Genomic DNA, 27,031 nt, shown 5'->3' with positions numbered 1-27,031 from the left:
GGGAAAATCACCATAAACTCAACACTAGACTCAGGAATGATCTTCATATGCCTCTAACCCTGTCAAAATTTCTACCCATTATTTGCCTCCATCTGGACTGTCAAGAGTACCACCAAGAAAAAGAGCACCTAGTTCATCTAGAACTCCGAGACTGCCTTCCACTTTAATTTTTCATCCACCTACATTTCTGTAGTTTATGTTTTCGCTGTTTAGGTATTTTAACTAACCAACTAGGCCACGGACCTTGCAATGGTAGAGGCTGTAATTGGCTTTTCCTCTTGAGAGAAAACTGGTGCACAAACATGTATTAGTTTTTCCCCTTGAGCGTAGATTGATGCACAAGGATGTATTAATACTGGTAGTTTTTGAGTCATGAAAGGCCACTGCCCAATCAGCATGTCCTACTTCCCAATGTTATCACTTGTGATCAACATCGGAATTATTTGCAAATTCAGATGGACAAGTTCCTTGTATGATACATTTTTTTAATTACAAAAGAAAAAACATTTACTATGGCAATAATAAGGATATACAAAATGTCTATGTTTGCTTACTAAGCTTCTCTAGGTCTTTCAGTTGTGATTTCAATAGTGCATGCTCATTTCGCATCCTCTCAAGCCGAGCCTCAACCATGTACATCTCATCTTTAAGATGGTGAACTCGCTTCTCCAACCAAACCATTGCTTCAGATGATCTTCCACCTACTCCACCGCCCATGCCAGCCATGTAATCAGCTTGAGGGTTCACATGGATGTGATGTGGTCTAACTAGTAGCACAACAATGCTCAACTGCAGTGACAAAAAAATATTTTATAAATAAAATAATCAAACTGTGACCCTGTCTCATGGAGTAGAAAGGTTTATCCTTTTAACCCTTACAATTTAAAAAAAAAAAAAAAAAAAGAGTATGGTTGCTACCTAAAATACTATAGAATAATTAATTCAAATTTGGGTGAACTCTGAAAAACCACCAGGTTGATTATTTATAAGTTATACACGCACACCAATCAATCTTGAACCCACAACCTAACATTATACCAACCTGAAATGAGAAATTTTTAAAGCCTATTTCCATGCTGGGAAAAATGGTTCAGCAATTTTTTTTTTTTTTAAATATTGGTTTCGTGAATGCTATTAACACTATATGATATCAAATGCTATTCCCTCTTTCATAATTGATTAAAGATAAATCACTTGCTGTATGCACTGTTAGTAACTGCTTCATTAATAGCAGTGAGAATCTTCGTTTTCAAAACAGAATGATTTGGACATAAGATTGTGCCTCTATGAAGGATAAAGTTGACACAAATTCCAGGAATCAAATTTATACTATCAGGGTAAGATTTGGAACGTTATTGAGGCCAAAATATCTGCAACAGCCCCCTTGAGACCCCCTACTGAATGATCTCAATAACATTCAAAAGAATGCTTGACCAGAACATGTTAATTAACTAGTTAGGCCAAAATTCATTAATCCCAAAAGAAGACTAACATTCCGCTTTGAGATATGTTTGGTCTGACAAACAACAAAAGGTGATAAACTATAAATAGTCCCAAAAACTTAAACTGATATGACATGGCGAATTTGATTAATTGGCCATTATTTTCTAATACTACCCCTCACATGTGGGCCTAATAATCACCCTCAACCCAACACATAGAATTTTTATGTTTATAATGGGAGGTAGTCAGGTAGAGTGGAAATAAAGTTTAAACTCAAGACCACTTGCTATGATACCATGATAAACTATAATCTTATTCCAAAAGCTTAAACTGATATTAAATGATGAATTTAATCATTTATCTTAATGAAAGGAAACATGTATATGGTGAAAATTCAATCTTGATAATTCTTCCTTCACAAAAAAAAAAAAAAAAAAAAAAAACAGAAGAAGAAGAGACTACATCATTTCTTTTCTTTTTTCAAGAAGTCCTTAAGTCTTTAATGTCATATTAATAGTGTCAGAGAAAATCAAAGTCGTTTAGACCGTCAATTCATTTCATTTTCCAAATACGAAACATTACCACAAATGAGGGTAAGATTTTTTTTTTTCCCCCCCTTTATTCCGGCTAGGATTTTCTTCAGAAGCTACTACAGTTGATCAAAAACAGGCCTGCATAATGTAATATATGCACATAAAATTCAACAAAGCACCTCCAGGAAAATTTAAGCTGGAAATCAGTATTTTCTAGCTGTCCCAGCAAGTCAACCAAGATCAACCATATTTAATCCGAGAAATCCAATAACAAAGTTTAAACCTACAAGGGCAGGTGTCTAATAGAAGTTTGCACAAGCTAAAAAACATGTTTAAACTATAGTTAAAACACCCAACAGCATAAGTATCAGTTCTTGTAATAATTCGCAATAATTGTCATCTGGCATCAATAAAATGGTACAATAGACTACACTCCTAGAGACTATCCCTTTACCCATTGATAAGGAGTGTAAAGTGTAAACTGTGCAAATTCACAGTCCCAAAGGAACCAAATCATATCAAAGTAGTATTTATTTTTTGGAGAAAAATGCTCAGATTAAATTGATCAGATGAATAGCAGAAATGTAACAAGGGTTGAAAAGTACATACCTGCATCAAGAAAATCACTGCAAAGATGATAGCTGCAAGTACTAAAATATGGTTTTGACTTTTCAATGATCTTAATTTCAATATAAATTCTCTTAACCAAGATGCTAGAGGTGTAGCATCAATGAAATTTTCTTGCAAGAGACATCCAGCTTGTTGGTCAGCATTTGTGGAATCAGATATCTGTTGCGTTCTTATATGGTCACTTGACTCGAATGAACTTTTGGAGGATTCCCCAGTTTCTGCTTCATCCTCAATATGAACTTCACCATTCTGAACCACATTAGCAGCAGCACCTCCCTCTGCTCCAATGAAATAAGGAGATGATTAGTTGAAATAAGTAAGCATCTCCACCAGGGCATAAAATATCATGCATTGGAAAAACTCCTGTATATACAAATATCTTCCAAGGCACCACCTTCTTTGTTTTCAAGGTTCTTCTGCTTCAACAATTCATGAGCCTGAAAGAATAATAAATATACAAATTCTTAAGGTTGACATTATTGCACTTATTAAACTGCAAAATAAAAAACAAAAAATCTACAAAATAAAACAGAAAGACAATACCATATCAATCCAGATCAAATATGCTTCTCGACATTCTTCAACAGTTGACTGCACTATTTTGCCTGTGACCACATAAATCAACATTGTATCAAATCAAGTCGGTAAATCATGGTAACACTTCAATCGAGATAATAGCAAAGCCTAAACACACACCAAAAAAATATAAGTAAAATTAAAATTTTTAAAATTAAAAAATAAATAAATAAACCCACAAACCAAAAAGGAAAAGAGAGATTTTTTTTTCCTATGAGTTTTCTAACATAAAGACGAGAGTCTTTTAGCAGGCACATATTCAAAATCTGCATTTTAACACAAACAAAAAAGCATTGTATTATAAGGTTTGTCAGGTGTACAAAATGAGAAAAACCCAAGACAGATTCAAATGCCTTAAGCATCCATGCTCAAACACCCTGACTAATCCAGCACACGCAATGCATTCAGGAACAAGAAAAAGGTTTTTTGCCTTCAGTAAAATGTGTGCACGCTCCTGAGATTTCACTTGATGTAAAAGAAAGTACTAATTTCAAGTCACTAAGTAGTTTGCTTAAAATCCTGTAATTGTTTATTCAGAACTTTCAACTATCACATTTTATATACTTCAGCTCGGGTTTCTTATGTATGTTATATCTAAGGTTGCCTTCTAAAAACTATTTAACAGTTTCAAAACAGAAAACTTCTAAGAAAAAGGTAGTTAATTGATCTAAGATTCCATTTCTTTCTTTCTTTTTCCTGAAAACTCAACAGTTGCAATGGGGGAGGGAGGACTTGAACCCAAATATCTCCATTGGAAACACCAAGAGATTTCATTTCAATTTTTAAATATTATTACATTGATTCAAACTTTAGAATACATATAAGAAGTGGAGGGAAAAAAAAAACAAACAAACAAAACCTATTCTTTAATGAAATTTAAATAAAATCACTCCTCAGTCAATTTAATTGTAGGGAACTAAATACAACAAATAAAGTACTGGCAGAGCAAACCTTTAAACACAGTTTTCTTGGAAAAGGCCACATTTACATATATACGCAAACTACAGCATTCGTTTGATCCATCAGCATCTCTTTCGACATCCCAAAGTCCCTAATATTGGACCAGGAAAATAAAAAAGTAATATAAACTTAGTTACAATGTCAACGGATTATGGAAATCTTTCAGTAGAGTAAACAGATTAAAATTAATAAATAAATTCACAAGAAAACGACACAATGGCACAACAATCACTTAATTGGTTGGCAAAAGGAAACCCATATTAATTTATTAAAGAAGCTACTTAGATGTTTATAACGTAGCTAAATGAGCAAGGTGTTTATATTTAAGCCTTTGGAGATTATTTCCATACAACTAATAGAGGACAGTAATCATTTTCTATGCACAGTATAGACCAAGGCACAAAATATTCTGCCCCATTACTAAATCCACATATGAACTAGAAGCATTAATAGGAACCAAATAGTTTAGAAGATATTAAATAAAGAAGTAACCTAAATTGCAGTGGCATGCCATGCTTCACAGACAATCACATTATTGTAGTACAGCTCCACAACCTCATTATTTTGTTAATAGTAGCAGTAACTAAGTAAACAAGATATGAATGTATTATATCACAATCTGTTTAATGCTTTTGTACAAGGCTAAAGAATACCTCCATCTTTATACAGGCCGACTCTAATATCTTACTCAACTATATATCCAAATATAGGATATGCCTAAAAGATATGCAAACTAATACATTATGGGAAAGTAAGTTTCATAATTGTAAGGTAGATATGTCGAAATAAATTAGATATAGCTTATACCTCAACACGGAAATAATCTGAATAAGGCACGTCACTGATTTCTTGTGATGTCTCCATAACCAAATGACTGGAGAAGTAAAAGTGAGAATATCAAGAAAATAATATACAAATTGGTAAGGGCACCATCTTGGACTAGAAAAAGTAACCTCAGATAAGTTACACACATTAATAATAATAATAATAATAATAATAATAATAATAATAATAATAATAATAATAATAATAATTTACACCAAGATCTAAACACATCAAGGAATGAAAGAACTAATAAATATGGGCAAGTAATAAAAGCAAGTGAAGAGAAATAGTTCACTAGCAACTGCAATCAATCATGTCAGTACAATAAATGCAGCCCCCTACCCAATATTGTTTGGCTGAATTTACAAAAAAGAAATTTAAAAAAAAAAAAAAAAAGCTTGGCTGGGAGGGGACAGATTAGAAAAAGTAATCAACTTGCTTTATATATACCTTAGCCAAAACAAGACTTCATCAATAATCAAAATGTGGTACTAGTATTATTATGTTCACATTCTTTGCATCTATAATCAATCTCTACTCGATTCTAGTAATAAGTACTCTAGTGAACACACATCATAAAGGTCAATGATCAAATGAAGAAAACTTATCTTTTACAAGTTCTCTCTTCTCCCATACAGGAGGACCCTTGAGCCAAAGCTACCAAAACCATTAGGGCACGTTTTATATACTGAATGGAGATTACATTAGGAATAGTAATCTTTATTACTGGGAATAAAAGATATTGTGATGAAATAATTATTACCATCCATAAGTTTGGTTGTTACATATAGAAAACTTGTAAAAGATGATGCATAAGGAAAATTTATATTTTTGGAAATATATTAATTTTAAGACCTATTATATGCACCAAGGAATAGCTATTAGATTCATTTTAAAGAGGAATAGCTATTATTCAATTTAAAGAATAGTTATTCCTTTGTAATAATCAATCCATGTAATAAAGATGCCATCAAATAACCAAATTGCTATCACACATGAATAGCTATTCCATTATAGGAGCTATTACATCATACCAAACATTCCCTTAGTATTGTTGTCTATATATAAGCCTTCAAATCTTATTCCTCAATAGAGAAGAAATATTAATTACTTCTTTAACAAGGAATAGACTTTCCTTCCACACACAAAATACCCAAAAAAGTAACCATGTAAACTTTCCTTCCACACCAGGAAAAGAAAGCCATTTATTCTAGCTTCCATACATAGAGTTATTTGTACTCAAATTCTAATCTCAAACAGTAATCATGAATTTAACTAACAAGTTAACTTGAATTTTGCAACTCCATCTTCAAACTCTCAAGTCATATCAATTTGCCCATTTGTAGCTTAAAATATGCTCATGTTGCAAAATATAAAGTTCCCAGAAATCGATTACATGATATGTTACCAGTTCAGCTTTCTTGTTTCTGCTTCAGAACAATAAGGATTCAAGATACAAGGCTATCTCCACCCTCTATCATCTGGAGCTGTTTACCAAGATCATAAGTTCTTGCTGAATATCCAAGTGATTTTAGGATTAGCGTCAACCAATCCACAATCAAAAATCATTGCATAGATTTTCTGTACAATTTTGTGGCATAATATGGAATTACATACTTCTCAAATCTTGTTGTGCCCAGATCTCTGGCTTTCACACTGCAATTTTTAATTATATCTTTGCTGTTAATTGGGCAAAGGCTGATATTCAGCTTCCATTATGCCAACTACAACAAGCATTACTTGTAAAACATGACATCTGGTCATCATGTTCTTATTGATCCACAGTATAAAAATTTATTTGCAATAGTTTGCATATTCCTGCATGTAAACAGGGATCTACAGCCAATTTAATAGTTTGATATTTATCCTCTTCTAGGTGTATTTTATGTTCAAAAACTTTCCATGAATCTATTGTTACAAAATTTTGTGTCATATATTGCATCTATGGTATGTAAGACAGTCACGGGCAAATTTAAAATTCCATGGAATTGGCACTCATATAACAACTCACTATTTCCCTATTGTATCCACTAATCAACTTTTTTCTCCTGCCATTCTACTATATCAACTTGAATAGGTTTTCCTTTACAATACAATGATCAAATCAAAAGTTCTCCAATTGGGTACTAACTGTGAAGAGGTGCCCTTAAAATAGGGAAACAAATACAGTTTATCTCACCTCTAGTAAAACTCATATATCTGTTGACTAGGAACTTTCTATAATATTACGTGCCCAACTTCCTTCAAAAGTGATCTATTTATTCAGGACCATGTTTGTTACAAATGGCTCAATCCATTCCAAGTATTACAAAGACAACCACAACTCCATCCCCAACAAAGGAATTACCATGATGACACCATTGATAAAGAAGATGGTACTGACTACTGATATGCAACAAAGTAAAAGTAGCAATGAATTACTAATTTAACAACAAATTCAAGGTGTTTTATTAACTGGAATAATCAACAGAACATGTTGGCTACCTGTTTCTATAGACTCGACATTTCTGGATCTCTTGGCAGCTACCAAACTTTGCACCTTAATGACAACACAAGATATTAATTCTACAACACACCGGAATACAAGATAAAGAAAAATTTATAGAACAGATTTTGGTGAGGAATAGCCAATGCGTTATAGAAGCATAGTTTACTGAACATTTTAATGAATTATAGATTGTTGAGATAAAAATAAAGAGGGGGGGGGGGGGGGGAGGTCCAAAAACACACAAGCATACCAAAATACATTTTTATTGGATGTTGAAATGATACATCACGGGCATGCCCATATTTTTCATGAGGATACCAAGAACTGCACCGAAATTCTGAAAAGAAAAACAAAATTCACAACATGAAAAACATGGAAAAATATCTGCCCCATATTCTTCAATAAGAAAACTAAAAAGATCACATTTGAATACGAAAATTTCATTCCGAGAAGGCTACCTTTATCTCCGCATCTTTTATGAAATAATTCATTACAACTAATAGCATCATCTGAGAAAAAGAAATTAAAGAAGTCCTCAACCTTTATCTGCAAGTCATAAATTGGAGTTAACTTCAAACTAACCTAGCTATAATGCCACTGTCAATTGAAGCAAAGCTACTTTTAAGCTTGAAAACATAAATTATAATTTCAAAAGAACAAGAAAATATCACAATACCGGAAACTTCGATTCAGCAACCCTTGTATAAAATTCTGGTACTGCAAGTCAAGTAAAAACCGTTCAGATAATCAGGACATAAATTACAACCGTAAGCACAATAGCAACAAAAGTAGGAAAAGATCTATCACTTAATTTAAAAAAAAATTAGCTCATAAACAATACACGAACACAATTGCAATTGTCTGCATAAACCACATCTGTGAGCTACTTTTTCCATTATATATCTTCCCCTGAAAATATAGATGTTCTGGCGACTGCCGCGACTTACATCCATAAAACACGTCATTCAAAGACACAGAGCAATCCCAAATAGTTTGTACAAATTATGAATTGTCACATCAACAACTTTGGGCCTAGTTACATTCTAATAATTAGTTTCATTTACAAAATTACATAGATAAAGCAAGCCAGCTCCCTTTGATCCCAATTTGCAGACTAAGTTACAAGGTAGTGATGAGCTACTTTCTCTTCTCTGATATATGTGGCTACATACTAGTACAGGGAGTGTGCAAGAGACTAAAAATTACAACAACAAAGCCTTAGTGCCAATTTTTGGAGTCAGCCAAATGTATTCTTTTTCTTTCATTCTATTCTATCTAAAGTCAAACTCTTTGTTACTTCCCTAATTGACATGTCATTTTTTATTACTTTTACTAATGTTATTTGTGCTTTCCTCTACCTTTTTTCATTCCCTCGACTTAGATTAATTTACTCTTTCTTACCAGTACATTAATCACTCTCCTCCGAAAAAAAACTACTAGAAGATCTAAAAAATTAAGATATAAAATTATGAAGGTCTAGAAATTTCAAAATTGATGAAGAAGATAAACTACTAGTAACTGTCAGCCAGTCAAGCAACAATCTTAAAAACAGAATTGTTGGCCAAGCAACACAAGGACAAACTTTTAGGCCAGGATATGAGACTGAGGAACTGTAATTCAAACCAAAAAGTGGTAGCAAAAGCTGCAAAACTATCACAATATTAGAATGATAATAGAACTCTAGAACTTAAAAAATGGGCTCAAATCAGGCAAGTGACACACCAAAGCAACAACCCTAGAATTCAAGAAAAACTCACCCTTTGGGGCATCAAAATTTTCCTCCTTCCATGTCCAAGTCTTCTTTGAAGATGAAGATTCAGCATTTGGAAGTGGCTCTGTATCCTTCTCTACATTATCTTGCCGCTTAGAAGCTATTGCTGACACTGTCTCATCTTCAACATTTAGAGGAAGTGAATCATTTATTACAGGAGCATCCTTATTCCTGATTCACATACATGCAGTAGAGCCTCAATGAGACACTCAAAGAAAACAATAATCCACACTGAAGTATCATGGTTATTGCTCATGGAAACACCTGTCAGTAGAATCCAATTCATTGGCTGGGCTTTTAAAGCTCTTGACTCTTTCAATTGGAACCCCTGCATTCTCTTGGCTGCTCGTTTCAGATATTGATTCCTGAGGTAAAATCAGGACATATGCAAAAAGAATAGGCCTGTTAGAATACTAATGATTAAGTGATAAAATTCACTATTTCCTATCAACTTAAACTTTTAGGACTAGCAGTAATTTATCATGGTACAGAACAGGGTGGGTCCTGAGTCCAAACCATGTCTCCATCCTACCTTCCAACTAAAATTAAAAAATTCAAGTGTTGGGCCCCATGGGAGTCTAGGCCCACACATGAGGAGTAGTGTTAGAATAATAATGATCAAGTAATTACATACACATTTTCTTATCAGCTTAAGCTTTTAGGACTAGCAATATTTTATCAAAGCCAATGCAACAATTTCAAATTAATTGGGGTTCTTAAATCTCATTACTGGATAATGCACACACTTTTGGTGTCTTGTACGTATATTTTAGGTTCAAGTTAGATATATCACAGTATATTGGCATAAATTTGGACATAGAATGAAGAAATGATAATTAATCAAAACTTCAAGAAGGTAGAAAAATCTCATATACATATAGAGCACATATTGTAGGCAAATAAAAATAAAAGGATCAAATTAAGTAGCATGTAGGTTCTGCTAAGAAGTTAAAAGTGAATGCCTACATTAGTCACAGCTATGTTATCTGTATGTCCTAGTATGCTAGAACTTTTCCATGATATGACAATTAATGCAACAATCAATATATATGTGTGTGTGTGTGTGTAGCCCATATTGAAAAATTATGTTACCGAGAAACTAAAAAGCAATAGCCACTCTAGCACAGACGCAAATTATGTTAGTGACCTCATACAAATATCAAGATTACAAAAAAAAAAAAACATCCTCTAATCCAATCAATTGACAAGTAGCACATGTAGGAAGCACGAGTGCAGATTCAAGTTCGGGTGCGGTGTGGCGACACGGCAATTTTTGAAAAAGTAGGACACGGGTGCAACAAGATACGTTTATTTATTAATTATTAAAAATATTTTTATTTATATTTTCTATATATAGCTAAGCATTTTTTCATATAATGATAAATATATATCAATTTAAGAGTAATAGTAGAGAATAAAGTGAATACATATTACTATATTAGTATTATTATTTAGTAATTAATAATATAATATATATACTAATTGCTATAATAAAGTCAAGTAAATTAATGAGTTTTTAATATAGTTTAAAAAGAAAATCATAATAAAGGAGATTATAGGGTTTTTTTGAATTTTTTAAAATAAAAAAAAATCATTAATGGTATTTTTGTAAATAAAGTTAACATTTTGAGTATTAGAACTAGGAAACTTCTTGAAATTTACATTTCCCAATTCCATAAACCACCCACGTGAACCACTCAACCACATCCACTCTTTCTCACCTACCCAGTCTTTCTCACATACCCAATCCGTCATTCTCTCTATTCTTATTTTTCTTTTTCTTTTCTTAGTTTCTCTGCTGCCTCTCTATCATGGAAAGGCAGTGGCTTCAGACTTCAGGTGCTTTTCAGGCTTTTGGTCTTGTCTTGTTCCTATTTTTCTTTTTCTTTTGTTCTCTTCTTCCTCTGGTGCATTTCAGGTTTTTTTTTTTTTAAGTGGACCGATTTGGGGCCATTTACATCCCATTTTGGACTGTATTGGCCGGAATCGGAAACAAAAAAAAAATTCGGCCACAGAAAGCGTGCAGCCGCGTTCACGGCCGCACAGCGAGTCTGTGCGTATCCGACTTGGGTGCGCCGGCCCAATCAGCGCACCCGTGATTCCTAGCTGCACATAAGCCCCATAGAGAGGAATATCCATTTACAATATTCTATACGCAGAGATGAAGGGGGATAAAAAGATTCTAACTTAAATAAGAGTACAGTATAATTTTTAAGACTTCAATAATTTATTTTAGAAATTTTTTTAAATTCAATAATAAAAAGATAAATTTTATTTTTCTCATAAAAGATTACATTATAGATGTCGCATGTTATCAGTGATTTTACATTCTTAACAAAATGAAATTAATCACCACTAATGAACTGTGATATAATTAAAATACCTGCTGTTCTGTAGCTGCTTTGGTGCCATTACTCTGTTGTAACCATCCATCGTTTATGAGCTTGAAAGCTTCATCACGGGAGAGAAAGGATGCGAAGAAGTACTGCCAAATCAACAAGTGGATTAAGACATTGCAGCTGATACTGAAATGACAAAGATTATAAGAAAATTTTCAGGCTATTTTTATAGGCATCATCACTACAAAGCCAAAGAGAAAGAAATGAAAATTCACAACTAGAATTACCTTTTTTCCCCCAGAAAAAATTTCTATGGCATTAGGGAAGATGCCTGCTGTCTTTGCCCTTCGTACACTGGTCACTTCTTGGAAAGCAATTGTTTTCTGAAGCATATGCTCAAAAGTTCATTGCAATCAAGATCAAGAAAAAAAAGGCACTAAAACTCAATGGCAAATGAAAAATCATGAGATACAATTGTGCTCTGAAGTATAAATTCACAGAGCACTTGACAGAATCTAGCGGAATGGTCAGTTTGAAAAACTTACTAAACCAACATAAATCCAAAAAAATTTCATCGTTTTTCATCACTATATCTACCCATACAATACATACACCAACAATATATATATATATATATATATATATATATATATATATATATATATATATATATATATCCCAATAGCTTATACATGCACGTGTGTGTGTGTATATATATATATATAGCCCAAAGTGATTTCAAGCCTCAATGCAGGATCAAAGCCTAGACCTAAGGCCCCCATTATAAGAAGGCTCAAAATTTTATGATAATAGGTGGTTTAAAAAATAAAATGGGGTCTCACCTCCAAAATATTAGACCAATAGAAAGTTAGAAACTGAACACAATTGAAATCCTAAACTATTTGGGGGGGGGAGGGGGGACGGGGACGGGGACGGGGACGGGGAGGGGGGGGGGGAAGTGTTGCAAATGTGTCGATCAATGAAGATTAATTTTCCCTAACGGCTTGAGGTTTAGTTTTTGAAAACTGATATCTTACACAGTAGATTGTCAGCATTAGCCATCTAACATCCCACATGGCCACACACCAAACAATCTTGTTCTCTTTCTCTTTCACCTTATCTAAGATAAAGTAAACCACTTTTTTAAAAAATAATAAATTTTCATTTCTTTTAGTTAAATTTTATGGGTGAACCATGATCTTTGATTCTCTATATGATATTAGCCTAAGTTTGGTTAGTATTAATTCATAAATTATGTGTTTAATTCTTCAAATTAACCTTGGTGGTTCGGTTAGTATTAAATAAATTTATTTAATTGATATGTATTATGTAAATTTAAAAGGCCCCACTAAAATTTATTGCCTCAAGCCACCCCTTTCAAGCCTATATGCAAACCAAAAAGAGAACCAGTTCAGCTGGTTTTTAAAACATTGGTCTTAACTGCCCCTCATCATAGTTACACGGTAAGCTTCACAGTGGCAAGAATAACCTCAATCCAATGTTATCTTACACCCATTTTTAGTAAAACAAGGACAATCATGCAAAGTTGAATTCTCAATAAACTGTTTCAAATCAAAGAAATGATCCCACTGGGACCATATATTTAAACATGAGGCTATATTCTGAGAACTTGAACTGGGTTGATTATGATGTTATATTTTTTTATAATTAAGAAACTGTTATAGCTAAGAACATTGAAGGTATTGAAGCCTAAGATACACTGACCAAGGTCCTTACACTCACACATGCAGTAAAGAAGCCAAGGGAACTTTGAAGGGAGTAAAGACCTTCAAACTTATTTTATAATGTCAAAAAGAGAGACTCAATGCTAATTTCCCTCTGGTTTCATCTTTCAAAATATAACCCAACAAGATCCACTATAGCTTGGTGCTCTAAAATTGCATGAGCTTTATTTACTGAAATCTGAGTGAAACTGGTCTAACTGGTCACTTTCAATATCAAAGCAACCCCCCCCCCCCCCCCCCCGGCACCCCCACAAACCTTCCTTCTCTTTTTTCCTCTTTATATATACAGAGATCTGAAAACAATACTAACAAGTGTAGGTACATTTCCAATGCCTTCCCATTTATCATATACAATACAGCATAAAAAGTCCGAAGTGAGACACCTTTTATTTCTTTTGGGTAAGTAGACCAAATGCAATACTCATCCTAGCTACTAATCTTCCTTTCCCCATCTTTCCCAAGCACATGAAATTAGAAACACAAACCTCCCAACAAATTTTTAGATTTCCTCTAATCCTATTAGCTCATAAGCCAGTGAGGTTGAGGATGGGCTAAACCTTCTAGGCGAAAAAGAACATGCACAGAGCAGGATCTCTCTGCCCTAAATGGTTTTCTGAATGTTTTTTTTATGAGTGTGCAACCATTCCAAGTTTGAGGAATTTCTATTATGATAGCAAAGTAATCAAAGAAAAAGGGAAATGTGGTAGAGCAGGTGAATATAGTAGTTTGCAAGAATTCATTTGAAATAAAGTTAAATAAGAGATACATCATCTTACCTTCGTCTCAAATCCGAATATGTTAGAGTAAAAGCAAATATAATGAACAAACAGGTACATATGACCCTGCAAATAATACACATCCAAGTAAATTAGACCAAAAAAATACAGAAAGTTAAGCATTAAAGCCTACAATCAAGAAGTTAAAATGGATGCGTAAAAACAGAATTGGTAGCAGATAACCAATATGCCACTACTACTACAACTACAACAACAAAGCCTTAGTCCCAAAACACAACCAATATGCCACTGCAAACCAAAAAAAGTAAATGATGGTAACTTAACGATGCCTACCAAAAAAAAGGAGATGAAGGACAAAGGCAATTATGAAATAAATCATGCACCTCACAAACACAAACCTTGAATATAGATAAAGATCACCTGAATAAGTATATTCTCCTGGTAAGCACAATTAAAATCTTCAACAAGAACCTATAAAGAAAAAGAAATGTAACATGGTTAAACATGTCTGCAAATAATAATATGTACATTATGTGCATGTACATGTGTGTGTGTGGAGAGAGAGAGAGAGAGAGAGAGAGAACAATAATTTCCAAATAATCAGCAGTTTTAACAATTAGAACTACTCTATCAGATTTAACATTAATGTCTATGACATCATATACATCTCAACTCAATTAAACAGTGAACCCAATTAAAGGAGGAGTTGGTGGGATAGGGAAGATCTTAGGTTTGAAATTGAACCTTCAAAAGTAAATTAACCTATTCAATCAAAACTCAACTATAACCCAGTTTTTTTTTTTTTAAAGAGAGTTTCAACCTATAACGTCCGTTCCTGATGATAGCTCTTTACCATCAGACCAAGACACCAATCGATTTTTGGTGTAAGTGGGGACTAAACCTCAAATCTGTTATTCAACCATCAGAAACTTTACTAGTTGAGGTAACTAAAACCTAGTTTTATCCAAAGTAAAAACGACATATTAACTCATTTCAGCCCGATTGTAATTCTTTAAACTACTTCAGTGTCTATTTTCATGAGGTAGTCTCATTTATTTCTTTATTTTGATGAAAGGTTGTCTCATTTCAAAAAAATTATTCTTACCTATCAAAAAATAAAATAAAACTCATTTCAGCTTGCCCTGCTCTCTCAACTGCTCAGACACGGACTTTTTTCATAAGTAATAAATTTTATTGAAATACAGGAAGTACTTTTATGCAAACAGGAGGTGTACACAAAGTATTCCTAAAAGACAAGCTTAGACGTGGACATGACTCTATTATGGGGATTTTGACATCCGTTTGTTCTATAATAAGCTACAAGGTTCTTCTTCTGTTGTTTTTCCTTGGAAAGGTATTTGGAAAGTTAAGGCTCCTCGGCGTGTTTCCTTCCTTGTTTGGACTGAAGCTTGGAATAAGATTCTTATAGGTGATAATTTGAGACTTAGGGGTTTTGATTTTGTTAATAGGTGTATTATGTGGCGTTGTTGTGGGGAGACTGTAGGTCATTTACAGCTTCATTGTGAAAAGACTCATCGGTTGTGAAATTTTGTTCTTAAATTTTTTGGGATTTCGTGAGTCTTACCTAGAACAGTTCCTAATTTGCTTTTTGGTTGGTGAATTGGTTGGGGAAGCACTCATCTAACATTTGAAATTTAGTTGTGTTGTGCTTATTGTGGTGTCTTTGGAAGGAGCGCAATCATCGAACTTTTGAGGACTTCAATAGCTCCGAAGATCAATTGCTCGCTTCCTTTAGTGGATCTCTATTCAACTTGTCTCGGACCTAGGGACTCACATCTAGTGATTCTCTCCCTTCGTTCCTTTGTTCTCTCATCTTTTGTACTTAGTTTTCTTCTTTGTTTTTTCTCTTTGTTACTTTTTTTCTTTGTAAATAATGGTGTGCTTTGTGCTTTTATTGCATAAAGTAGCTTTCTGAATATACATCTTTCTTACTTATAAAAAAAATAATAAAAATTATCTACGGAAACAAATCTTTACAATGTGTTCCCTTGCATTAATAGAGATTCCTATGTCCCTGGTGTTTTTAGTAATTTATATTTCTTTAAAAAATTTCTGACTACTGCCAATCATATTAAATATCAACATTCAATTCATATAAGAATAATGAGATAATAAAATTTCAGATTTTATGCGAAAACAATACAACCAGTTACAAAAGCAGCCATGCTCTGTAGTAGGAGATTCTATGCAAGCAAGGAACAAAACGCTAATAGAGTAAACACAGCCAAAATGAGGATGCAAGTGAATAAGATGGGGGGAAAAGAAAAAGAAGAATTGAAGAAAAATTCACGTCGGCCAATGTCCTTTGGGCTTGATGGCACTTCCATGTGGGGTGGTGGGTAAGATCACAGGTTGATGCCATGTTAGGTGCACGAATCAAAAAAAAAGGGGGGGGGGGGAGATCAGAGCAGCAATGCCTTCTAAAGAGGAGGAGGTGAAAGTGCAGAGAATAAAAGAATGGACCTTATCTATAGGTTCTAGAACTTTTTTGTGGCAAGAAAAACTTTATGAAACAATCAATCCTGTAAAGAAATTTATAGGACTCAATTTTCCTAATATAGAAAGAGTCCAAATAACTAATTGAATTCAAAGAAGGATGCATAAAAAATATGAACCAATAATGATAGGAAGTCCAACATAATAGAAACATCTTAACAGGAAGAAAAACAGCACCGTTAATAGGCATGTTAGAAAAGAAATAGAACCTTCTTACCATAGAAACTCTCAAGTAATACTTCATAAATGTGTGAATCAACTTATTTCCTAGAAAACCCCTAGGCTAATATAATAATGACAAAAAATAATAATAATAAAAACAGCTCTAACAACTACATTAAAGGAAAAATTACAAAACTCCCAAATAAAGTTTCTAAGATGCAACCCCACATCAGAATTTTCACATCAAACATCATAAAGAGAATATCAACTACAAGACACTGAAAGAATTTTTTTTTTTTGCAAGAATCTTAACTCCAAATAGATATCACAAAACCCTTAAGTCACTCACTTCATCTTGTGGAAGCCGAAACAACTGACGATACTCTTCGCTCTTCAATGACGTTGGAGACTGTAATAGAAAAGTAGAAGAGCTAAATAGTGTTAGAACATAACATTCAAAACATATCTCCTTATCGACAAAACTGAAGTCTGTCCTTCATTTGTTACATATTTCATATTCCCATCTATGAGCTATGCCCTTTATTTGTGACACAAACACGGCACAAGACATAGTGACACAACAATTCTGAAAAAAATAGCACAAGACACAACAGTAACATAGCAATTAATTAATTAAAATTTTGTGTATTTTACATTTTTAAACAAGTTTAACGTTAGGCTTTTGTTAATGAGTGCTCTTAATTTTTTTTTTTTTTTTGATAAGTAAAATTTTTAATAAATAATTAAAAATAAGCACTGCTAGGGGAAGGGCTTGAACCTTCGACGTTGTGGTTAACAGTCACATGCTCTAAGCTCTAAGAGCAAAAGTTAAGGTGCATTTAATACTCCATTAAATGTTATTTTTATACATTTTTCAAAAATTAGAGTCAAACTATGCACAAATATTTAGAAAATCACATATAACCACATTAAATTTGTACATACAAAGTGATATTAATCAAAATAGTGTAACTAAGCTTGTAATAATAATTCATGATAATAATTCTAAAACTTATAACAATATAATGCAAAAAATAATAATGACAATAGTTCCCTATTTTCCATTCAGCTTGTTTTACTACAAAAAGCCTCATTCCCAAATTTTGGGGTTGGCTACAAATCCTCAACAGATTAGTTAGCGTCGGCCACATGTATTTTTTTTGTTCACAGCTTGTTTTAATGGAGAGAAAATTTGATAAGCCCGGTCTTTAAAAAGAAAATAATTCAAAGCCTCTTCCAAAAGCCACTGACTCTCAAACCATCCAAGGCAACCAAAAAGAAAATGAAAGAAGAAGAAGAAGGCAGAACATATGAAGGCAACTAACAGCAAGAATGCTGATGCGATGAGGGCAGCACTGGTGGTCTAAAACCACTGCCAATGGGCTGAGACCAGTGCTGGCCAGGTCAAAAATCCCACTCTTTTTCTTTTTTAAAATTTTTTTTTCATCTCTGTGTTGCAATTGGACACCGCATCGACACATAAGCAACCATCTCTAAGGAATGTCTATATCAAACATGGACATGCTAAGCTTTTTTAAATTGTTCGTGCTTCCTTACTCTTAACACGTAAATACTACTCATAACACTCACCCTCAAACTGGGACATACATATCATATAATCCCCGCTGGCCATATAGTAAATCCAATCTAATCTTGCATAAGGGTTTAGTAAACATATCTGCACATTGAGCTCCTATAGAAACATATGGCATGACAATCACTCTATTTTCCACTTTTTCCTAACCAGATGGCAATCCACATTTATGTGATTACTCTGCACATGAAACACAAGATTCAAAGCAATATGGATAGCTACCTGATTATCACAATACATACTCAAAAATAACCACACATTAAGCCTTAATTCCTCAAGTAGGTGCTTAATCAATATAAACTCACATAATGTATGATTCATGGATCTATACTAAGCTTCTGCATCAGAGTGAAACACAACACTCTACTTCTTACTTTCCCATGTAATCAAGTTTCCTCCAAGAAAGATGCAATATCTAGTTGTTGATCTTCTGCTTGCAGATGATAATGTCCAATTTGATTTTGTAAACACTTCTACCTATAAGTGACCATTAGCCCTGTATAAAAGTCCATGAATAGCATGGGCCTTCAAATACTTCACAATCCAAATAACTACCTAAAGTGGATAACAAGGAATTGTCATATACTAATTCACAACAAGCACAACAAAGTGTATGACTAGAGGAGCAATAGTGAGATGATTCAACTTGAAAACCAGGCTCTCAGGATTAAACAACAACTCCCCTTGATCCAAGTACAATTTAACATTGGGATCTACAAGACTCTTTACAAGTTTATAGCCTAACATGCCAATTTCTCCCAAACTATCCAACACCTATTTCCACTGTGACAATCGACAAACTAATTTCCTCTTTTAGATCAAGCTACCCCAACTTCCAAGAAGCAATATACCTCTACTTTCCTAAATCCCTAGTTTGAAACGAACTCCGGAGGAACTCTTTTAACTCCTCAATCACCTTCTTGCCATCAACCGCGATAATAAGTGAAGACTGAGTCTAAATCATCAGATTAGCAGCAGTGGAGCCCAAACCTGACCACCAATTCACAAAATTTACCAAACCAAGTTCTAAGAGACCGTTTAAGCAACAAATCGTAGCGGTTGCTCCATGCAATTTCCACACCTTATACATATACAAACATATATACATATAAAATCTTCAATTCATGCATTCTTGACCTATTTCATTTCTGAATTCGGCAATGGAGCAACTACTACTAACTATAGAGCTGTTTCACTAACTCTAAGCTGAAGTTTTCAATTCAAATTCACGGAACCTCCAAGTTTGCATATAAGAGAGTACAATTACAACAACTACTACACCTAACAGTAACAAATTCCTGACAACTCAAAATTCAAAGAAAATTGAAAAAAAAAATTCAGACCTGAGGATCGCCATCTCTGGGAGAGGAATTGGCGGAGTCGTTGCGATCGGGCGAGTCGGCGGAGAAGGAAGGCCGAGCAATGGATGAGGCTTCGGAGACGAAGTCAGCAGCAGCCAATCTCGAAGGAGACGACGAGTCGGTTGGCTGAGTCACGTCGACTCTCTCCGCGGTTTCCGATGCTACCGCCATAGCCAAAAACGTAGAGAGCGAGAGAGAGAGATCTAGGGCTTGAGTTCAACAATGGTGGACTTGGAATTGGATTTGTAGAGAGAGAGAGAGAGAGTGGTAGTTGAGGGGTATGTAGTTTTACGGTTTTGAGAAGAAAGAAATGGAAACGGGCAGAGGAAGAAGCGTATTTTGGAGGAGCTTCTTATTAGCTCCACGTCACCTCACAAATGGGGTCTCTACTGTTTTAAATTTTTAATATGAGAGAAGTGAGAGAAATGTTGACCTTTCTCGCATGTGCCTTGTCAAAACATTTCCTTTTCTAAATTTATTTGTAAGATAATGCGATGAGGCTTTTTTTTTTTTTAATTTTAAATTTAATATAATTTTTTAATTTAAATTTATTTATTATTAGTGAGGTTATATAGGAATGAATTTTTAATAAACTAAAATTTAAAATTTGAAATAGAGTAAACGGTTGAGTTTAGTGTGCGCCAAATTTTAGAAAAAAAAAATATTAATCTTATGTGAAATATATTTAAATATAGAGTGTGCTTCAATAAATTAAAAAATAGAGAGTGTGCTAATTTATAGGGAAAAAGTTTGATTATTTAATTAGATTTAGGGTATTTTTGACATTTTTTGAAATCATATCTAACTTTCTAAATTCTTTTAATATATAGATGAAAAATATATATTAATATATTTAAATAAAGAATGTGTTTCTATAAAATATAAAAAAAAATAGTGTGCTAATTTTTAGGATAAAAATGATTATCTCGTTAGATTAGGGGTAATTTTGACATTTTTTAAAACTATAACTAACTTTTTGAATCTTATTAATCTTTTTTTTTAGAATAAATCCTATTAATCTATATTATACTACTAAAAAGAGAATTCTCTCATTTCGTCTTCAATTTATGACGTACCAAAATATCCTCATATAAATTCTAAAATAACATACACTTTAGTTTAATTTTTTTTCTTACAAAAAATGAAAAATGTTAAAAGAATAATACTATCTCATGTACAAAAGAAAAAAAAAACCATTATTCTCATTTGTATTCAAATTTTTGATACCTATCTGTATTTGTTATTTATTTGAATTCAAATACGTTTATTAAAAAAAAATACAAAATTACTTCTTCCAAAACAAACCTACTACCTCATGTAGGGGTGGCAAAATTTGACACGACCCGCGAACCTGACACGACACGACACGACACGAAATTAGCAGGTTATGGGTTGAGGCTTAACGGGTTCGTATCATATTCGGGTTGACACGGCTAACGCGTTTAATAAATGAGTTGGGTTAGTGTTGAACACATAGAATCCGTTTGACCCGTCTAACCCGTTTAATTAAATGATATTTTACCAATATACCCTTCAAACTCTAGGTATATAAACTTATTAGTTGTTGTGATTTATTTTTTTTGACATATTGTGATTGATTACTTGTGATATTGGGATATGCTTTAATTTTGAATGATTATTTGTGATGCAGTTACTCGTTAGTTTTGAATTTTATATTAAAAATATTTATTTTTTTGTTTTTTCATTAATTTTTGTTTTTCATTTTGATAAAATCTGATAAACAGGTCGACACGACTGACCCGTTTAATAAATGGGTCGTGTTAGGGTTGAGGAATCTTGACCCGTTTAATAAACATGTCGGGTTATTGTTGACCTATGTAGTCAAATACTCATGACTTGACACGACACGAACCCGACACGCGAACACGAATTGCCACCCCTAACCTCATGTAAAAACTACCCGTTCTTATCTCATATTCAAAGGTCATCCACACATGTTTTAGGACACTGTCTCTATCTCATTTTTAAATATTATTATATGTTACCTTACTAATAGGTACCATAGTGTGACAGTGTGGATATTTGTTGATATTTGTAAATAGGTATTATGACAGTTGTAGGCTATTGATATTTATAGATATTTGTAAGTAGGTGTAAGGGTATTTGTAGATATTTGTAATTTATAGGGAAAAAGTTTGATTATTTAATTAGATTTAGGGTATTTTTGACATTTTTTGAAGTCATATCTAACTTTCTAAATCCTTTTAATATATTGAGGAAAAATATATATTAATATATTAAAATAGAGAATGTGTTTCTATAAAAAAAAAAATAGCGTGCTAATTTTTAGGATAAAAATGATTATCTCATTAGATTAGGGGTAATTTTGACATTTTTTAAAACTATAACTAACTTTTTGAATCCTATTAATCTTTTTTTTTATATATAGAATAAATCCTATTAATCTATACTATACTACTAGAAAGAGAATTCTCCTATTTCATCTTCAATTTATGACGTACCAAAATATCTTCATACAAATTCTAAAATAATATACACTTTAGTTTTTTTTTTTTTCCTACAAAAAACGAAAAATGTTAAAAGAGTAATACTATCTCATGTACAAAAGAAAAAAAACCATTATTCTCATTTGTATTCAAATTTTTGATACCTATCTGCATTTGTTATTTATTTGAATTCAAATACGTTTATTAAAAAAAAATACAAAATTACTTATTCCAAAACAAACCTACCACCTCATGTAAAAACTACCCATTCTTATCTCATATTCAAAGGTCATCCACACATGTTTTAGGACACTGTCTCTATCTCATTTTTAAACATTATTATATGTTACCTTACTAATAGGTACCATAGTGTGACAATGTGGATATTTGCAGATATTTGTAAATGTATGCATGTGTGGATATTTGCTGATATTTGTAAATAGGTATTGTGACAGTTGTAGGCTATTGATATTTGTAGATATTTGTAAGTAGGTGTAAGGGTGTGCATAGGTGGTGCGAATATAGTTGTTGGGGTGTGCGTGTGTAGGTGTGACAGCTGTGTGTGTAAGGGTGTGCAGGGGAGTGTGCGTGTGTATGTGCAAGGTGGTGCGGATATAGCTGCGAGGGGGTGCGTGTGTGCCTGCATGTGAGTACGTGGGAGTGTGCAGTGACTAGACTGTACTGCAAATAAATTGTACTGCTATTATGGATGGTTAGTTGGTTGGGCCAGGGTGTCAAGTAGGTAGTTAGTTGGTTACGTGGTGTAGTGCTTATAAGGAGAGGGTAAGGATTGTAAAGTTCATGCAGATAAGAATTTCATTGTTTCTTCCCTATTTTTTCTTTCTACCATGTTCCTTGTTCCAAGTATCAATTCTTCTTCCCTTTCTTCCACTGAACTAGAATCTTATCAATTGGTATCAGAGCTCGTTTCTGTAGCAATGACAGAAACTCGATCCACAGCTGCCCTCATAGAAACGTTCAATGCTCTATCCAAGACTATAGAGCAACATTACAATGAATTCCAAGTCTTGCACCAGAAGATGGATGCCATGACAACCATGTCGCAGACCTTATCAGAGACAGTCCAAACCTTCTCTGAAGCAGGGAGCAGATGGCAAGCTAGACCAAATTCTCCAACGAGGGCTGTGTATCCAAGAGTGCAAGCACACCAAGATTCAGTTTTAACCACTAGGACTGTAAAGCTTGAATTTCCAAGATTTAAAGGGGAAAATCCTTTAGGTTGGGTGTACAAAGCTCAACAATTTTTCCATTTGTACAATATACCATTGAATCAGAGGATCTTGTTGGCTTCTTACCACATGGAGGAGGAGGCTTTGATATGGTTTCAGGATGCTGAGGATGCAAGTCAATTCACTAGCTGGGATGCATTCATTAGGGACTTGCATATCAAATTTGGCACTTCAGCCTATGATGACCCCATGGAAGCCTTGTCAAAACTTAGGCAGGTCAGTTCAATAGCTCATTACAAAAGGCAATTTGAAGCCTTATCCAATTGTATTAAGGAACTTCCAAACAAGCATAAGCTCTCTTGTTTCTTGAGTGGCTTGAAAGAAGAGATTAGGCTTCCTGTGAAGTTGTTCAACCCTCCAAATCTTGGTGCTACCTTTGGATTGGCTAAAATTCAAGTAGAGTACCTTAATGCTAGCAAGAAGGGTACTAAATCATGGGGTGAAGCTCAAGTAGCAAGACCCTCAATTCTTGGCCCTCCACCTTCCAAGACTAACTTCAAGACCTCTAAACCACCATTTCAGAAGGTCCCAATTGCTCAGATTGATGAAAGAAGAAGGAAAGGACTATGCTTTTCCTGTGATGAGAAGTGGGTTGCTGGTCACAAGTGCAAGACTCCAAAGTTCTTTATGATGGAAAGGGTGCAAGATTTTGTGCCTGAAGTAGAGGTTTCTTCAGAGGAGATGCAAGTGGAGGAGTGCACTGGTTCTAAGGTATCTTCTGACTTGATTAATTCTACTACTAAGATTACATTGTATGCCTTGTTAGGCAGTCCATCTCCAGACATCATGAAAGTACTTGGAAGAATAAATCATCAAGAATTGGTGATCTTAATTGATACGGGTAGCACTCACAACTTCTTGGACACCTCCATTTGAATGCTGCTGAAACTTCCCATGGCTGTTGAAAATAGCTTTGAGGTTAAGGTTGCCAATGGGGCATTTTTGCAAACCAAGGGTGCTTATCATGCAGTCCAGCTTAAGCTTCAAGGGTAGACATTCCTTATGGATCTCAATGTTTTGTCCTTAGGAGGGTGTGATGTTGTATTAGGCACCCAATGGCTGTATACTTTGGGATTGATTCAATGGGACTTCCAGCACCTTACTATGGAGTTTGTTCTCAATGGCAAGCCAATTTTGCTCAAAGGTTTACAGCTCTCTGTTCTTGACTTTCAGGACTCTATGAAGTTCTTTAAACCTACAGTCAAGAGGGGGTTGTGTCTCCAAGTTATCTCTCCAATTCCTTCTTCAGTTCTAGAACTGATTCAGCCAGAGATTGAAGACCTTTTGACTGAATTTATTGCAGTCTTTGCTATTCCATCAAGTCTGCCACCCTTGAGAGGTCATGAACATCAGATTTTGCTTAAGGAAGGGACTCAAGCCATCAGTGAAAGGCCTTACAGGTACCATTTTTACCAAAAATCTAAAATTGAGAAAATTGTGTATGAACTTTTAGAAGTTGGGTCCATTAGGCCTAGTCAAAGTCCTTTCTCTTCCCGAGTGTTGTTGGTGAGAAAGGTAGATGGTAGTTGGCAGATGTGCATAGATTATAGGTCCCTTAACAAGGCTACAATCAAAGATAAATACCATATTCCTGTGGTGGATGAATTGTTGGATGAACTCCATGGTTCTTTCATTTTTTCTAAGTTGGACCTTAGATCAGGATATCACCAAATCAGGATGAAGGAGGAGGACATTGAGAAAACTGCCTTTAGAACCCATGAAGGACATTATGAATTTTTGGTCATGCCATTTGGTTTGACAAATGTTCCTTCAACCTTTCAATCCCTTATGAACCAAATTTTTAAACCTTACTTAAGAAAGTTTGTTCTTGTCTTCTTTGATGACATTTTGGTGTTTAGTAAAGACTTGACATCTTACTTATCTCATTTGAGAGTGGTGCTTACTGTGTTGCTTGACAACAAATTGTATGCTAAGAGAAGTAAGTGTGTTTTTGGTTGTGTGGAAGTGGAGTATCTTGGGCATTTGATTTCTGGTCAGGGAGTTAGGATAAATCCTAGGAAGACTGAAGCCATGATGCAATGGCATGTTCCTACTTTTGTTAAGGCCTTAAGGGGATTCTTGGGGTTGACTGGTTATTATAGGAAGTTTGTGAAGGATTATGGCTTGATTGTAGCTCCACTTACTACCTTATTGAAAAAAGATTTCTTCCAATGGTCTGCTCAAGCTGAATTAGCTTTCAATACTCTCAAGCAAGCTATGTCACACCCACCAGTGTTAGCCTTACTTGACTTTACTAAACCTTTTGTTGTTGAGTGTGATGCCTCGGGTACTAGTTTAGGGGTTGTCCTAATGCAGAATCATAGGCCATTGGCTTTCCATAGCCAAGCTCTTAAGGGCAGAAGCTTGCTTTTGTCAACCTATGAGAAGGAATTGTTGGCATTGGCCACTGCTATGAAGAAGTGGAGGTCATACTTGGTAGGAAGGCCCTTTATGATCAAGACTAACCAACAAAGTCTCAAATTCCTTTTGGAGCAGCAGATTGGGACACCTGCTCAGCAGAGTTGGTTCACCAAATTGCTTGGTTACTCTTTCATTGTTGAGTACAAGAAGGGTAAGGAAAACAATGTAGCTGATGCCTTGTCTAGAAAAGAGGAGAGTTCAGATATGCAGCCAGTGGATGTTGGTTCATTGTTCCTTATTTCTTTCCCTTGCCTTGCTTGGTTGACTATTTTGAAGGATAGCTACAATAAGGATGTTGAATATCAACAGTTGTTCACTGCTCTTTCTTGTAGCTCTTCCACTTCCTCTAATTTTTCTCTTCAAAATGGTCTTCTTCTTTATAAGGATAGGGTGTTCTTAAGCTCTTCCTCTCCATTGAAGTCCTTGGTTCTTCAGCATATGCATGACAGTCCTATTGGTGGTCATTTTGGTTATTTGAAGACTTTATATAGGGTTTAGCAAGACTTTTTTTTTGGAAGGGAATGGAGTTTGATGTCAAGAGGCATGTGAAGCATTGTGAAGTGTGTCACATAATTAAGGTAGAGACTACTAAGCCAGGGGGTTTGTTACAGGCCTTGCTAATTCCCTCCAAGCCTTGGCCTGATATTAGTTTGGATTTTGTGAAGAGTCTTCGTAAGTCTCATGGATTTGAGGTCATTATGATGGTGGTGGATAGATTGACCAAATATGTACATTTCATGCCTCTTTCTCATCCTTACACTACTGTTAAGGTGGCTACTGTGTTTATGAAGGAGATTTTTCGGCTTCATGGCATGCCTCAGTCCATTGTGAGTGATAAAAATGCTGTGTTTACTTCCCAATTTTGGCAGGAGCTCTTCAGACTGTAAGGCAGTACCTTAACCATGTCTTCAACATACCATCCTCAAACAGATGGTCAGACTGAGGTGGTTAATAGGAGTTTAGAGCAGTATCTTAGGGCCTTTGTATATGACAAGCCTAACTCTTAGGTGGAATGGTTGCATTTAGCAGAATTCTAGTTCAACACTAACTTCCAGACCTCTACCAAATTCACTCCTTATGAAGCATTGTATAGCTGTCCTCCACCAAGGTAATTGGATTACATTATTGGTACCATCAAGGTTGAGGCAGTGGATCACCTTCTTAGGACTAGGTCTGAAGTCTTGTCAATACTGAAACAAAACATTTTTGTT

The 27,031-nt window shown here is 34.4% G+C and overlaps 1 protein-coding gene across 3 annotated transcripts; it reads right to left on the bottom strand.

The window, feature by feature from the left end:
* Positions 1-320: 320 nt before the first annotated feature.
* Positions 321-20,005, bottom strand: LOC142617180 (protein VASCULAR ASSOCIATED DEATH 1, chloroplastic). 3 transcript variants are annotated; one of them, XM_075789912.1, is made up of 18 exons: positions 19,664-20,005; positions 17,076-17,135; positions 14,468-14,518; positions 14,087-14,152; positions 11,853-11,948; positions 11,610-11,711; positions 9,491-9,591; positions 9,213-9,397; positions 8,132-8,172; positions 7,914-8,001; positions 7,706-7,792; positions 7,452-7,506; positions 4,950-5,016; positions 4,134-4,233; positions 3,150-3,211; positions 3,001-3,043; positions 2,586-2,884; positions 321-789 (listed from the first exon to the last, which is right to left on the bottom strand). In XM_075789912.1, the coding sequence occupies exons 1-18, from the start codon at positions 19,850-19,852 to the stop codon at positions 541-543; spliced, it is 1,941 nt and encodes a 646-aa protein (XP_075646027.1). In that variant the 5' UTR covers positions 19,853-20,005; the 3' UTR covers positions 321-540. The 3 variants fall into 3 exon arrangements, with proteins under 3 accessions (XP_075646027.1, XP_075646028.1, XP_075646029.1); XM_075789913.1 differs by lacking the exon at positions 17,076-17,135 and having other exon boundaries at positions 19,664-19,988; XM_075789914.1 differs by lacking the exons at positions 17,076-17,135; positions 19,664-20,005 and having other exon boundaries at positions 14,446-14,518.
* Positions 20,006-27,031: the final 7,026 nt, after the last annotated feature.

The sequence above is a fragment of the Castanea sativa genome, chromosome 11 (genome assembly GCF_040712315.1).
Source record: "Castanea sativa cultivar Marrone di Chiusa Pesio chromosome 11, ASM4071231v1".
Lineage (NCBI taxonomy): Eukaryota > Viridiplantae > Streptophyta > Magnoliopsida > Fagales > Fagaceae > Castanea > Castanea sativa.
This window is presented reverse-complemented; position numbering and strand designations above follow the sequence as displayed.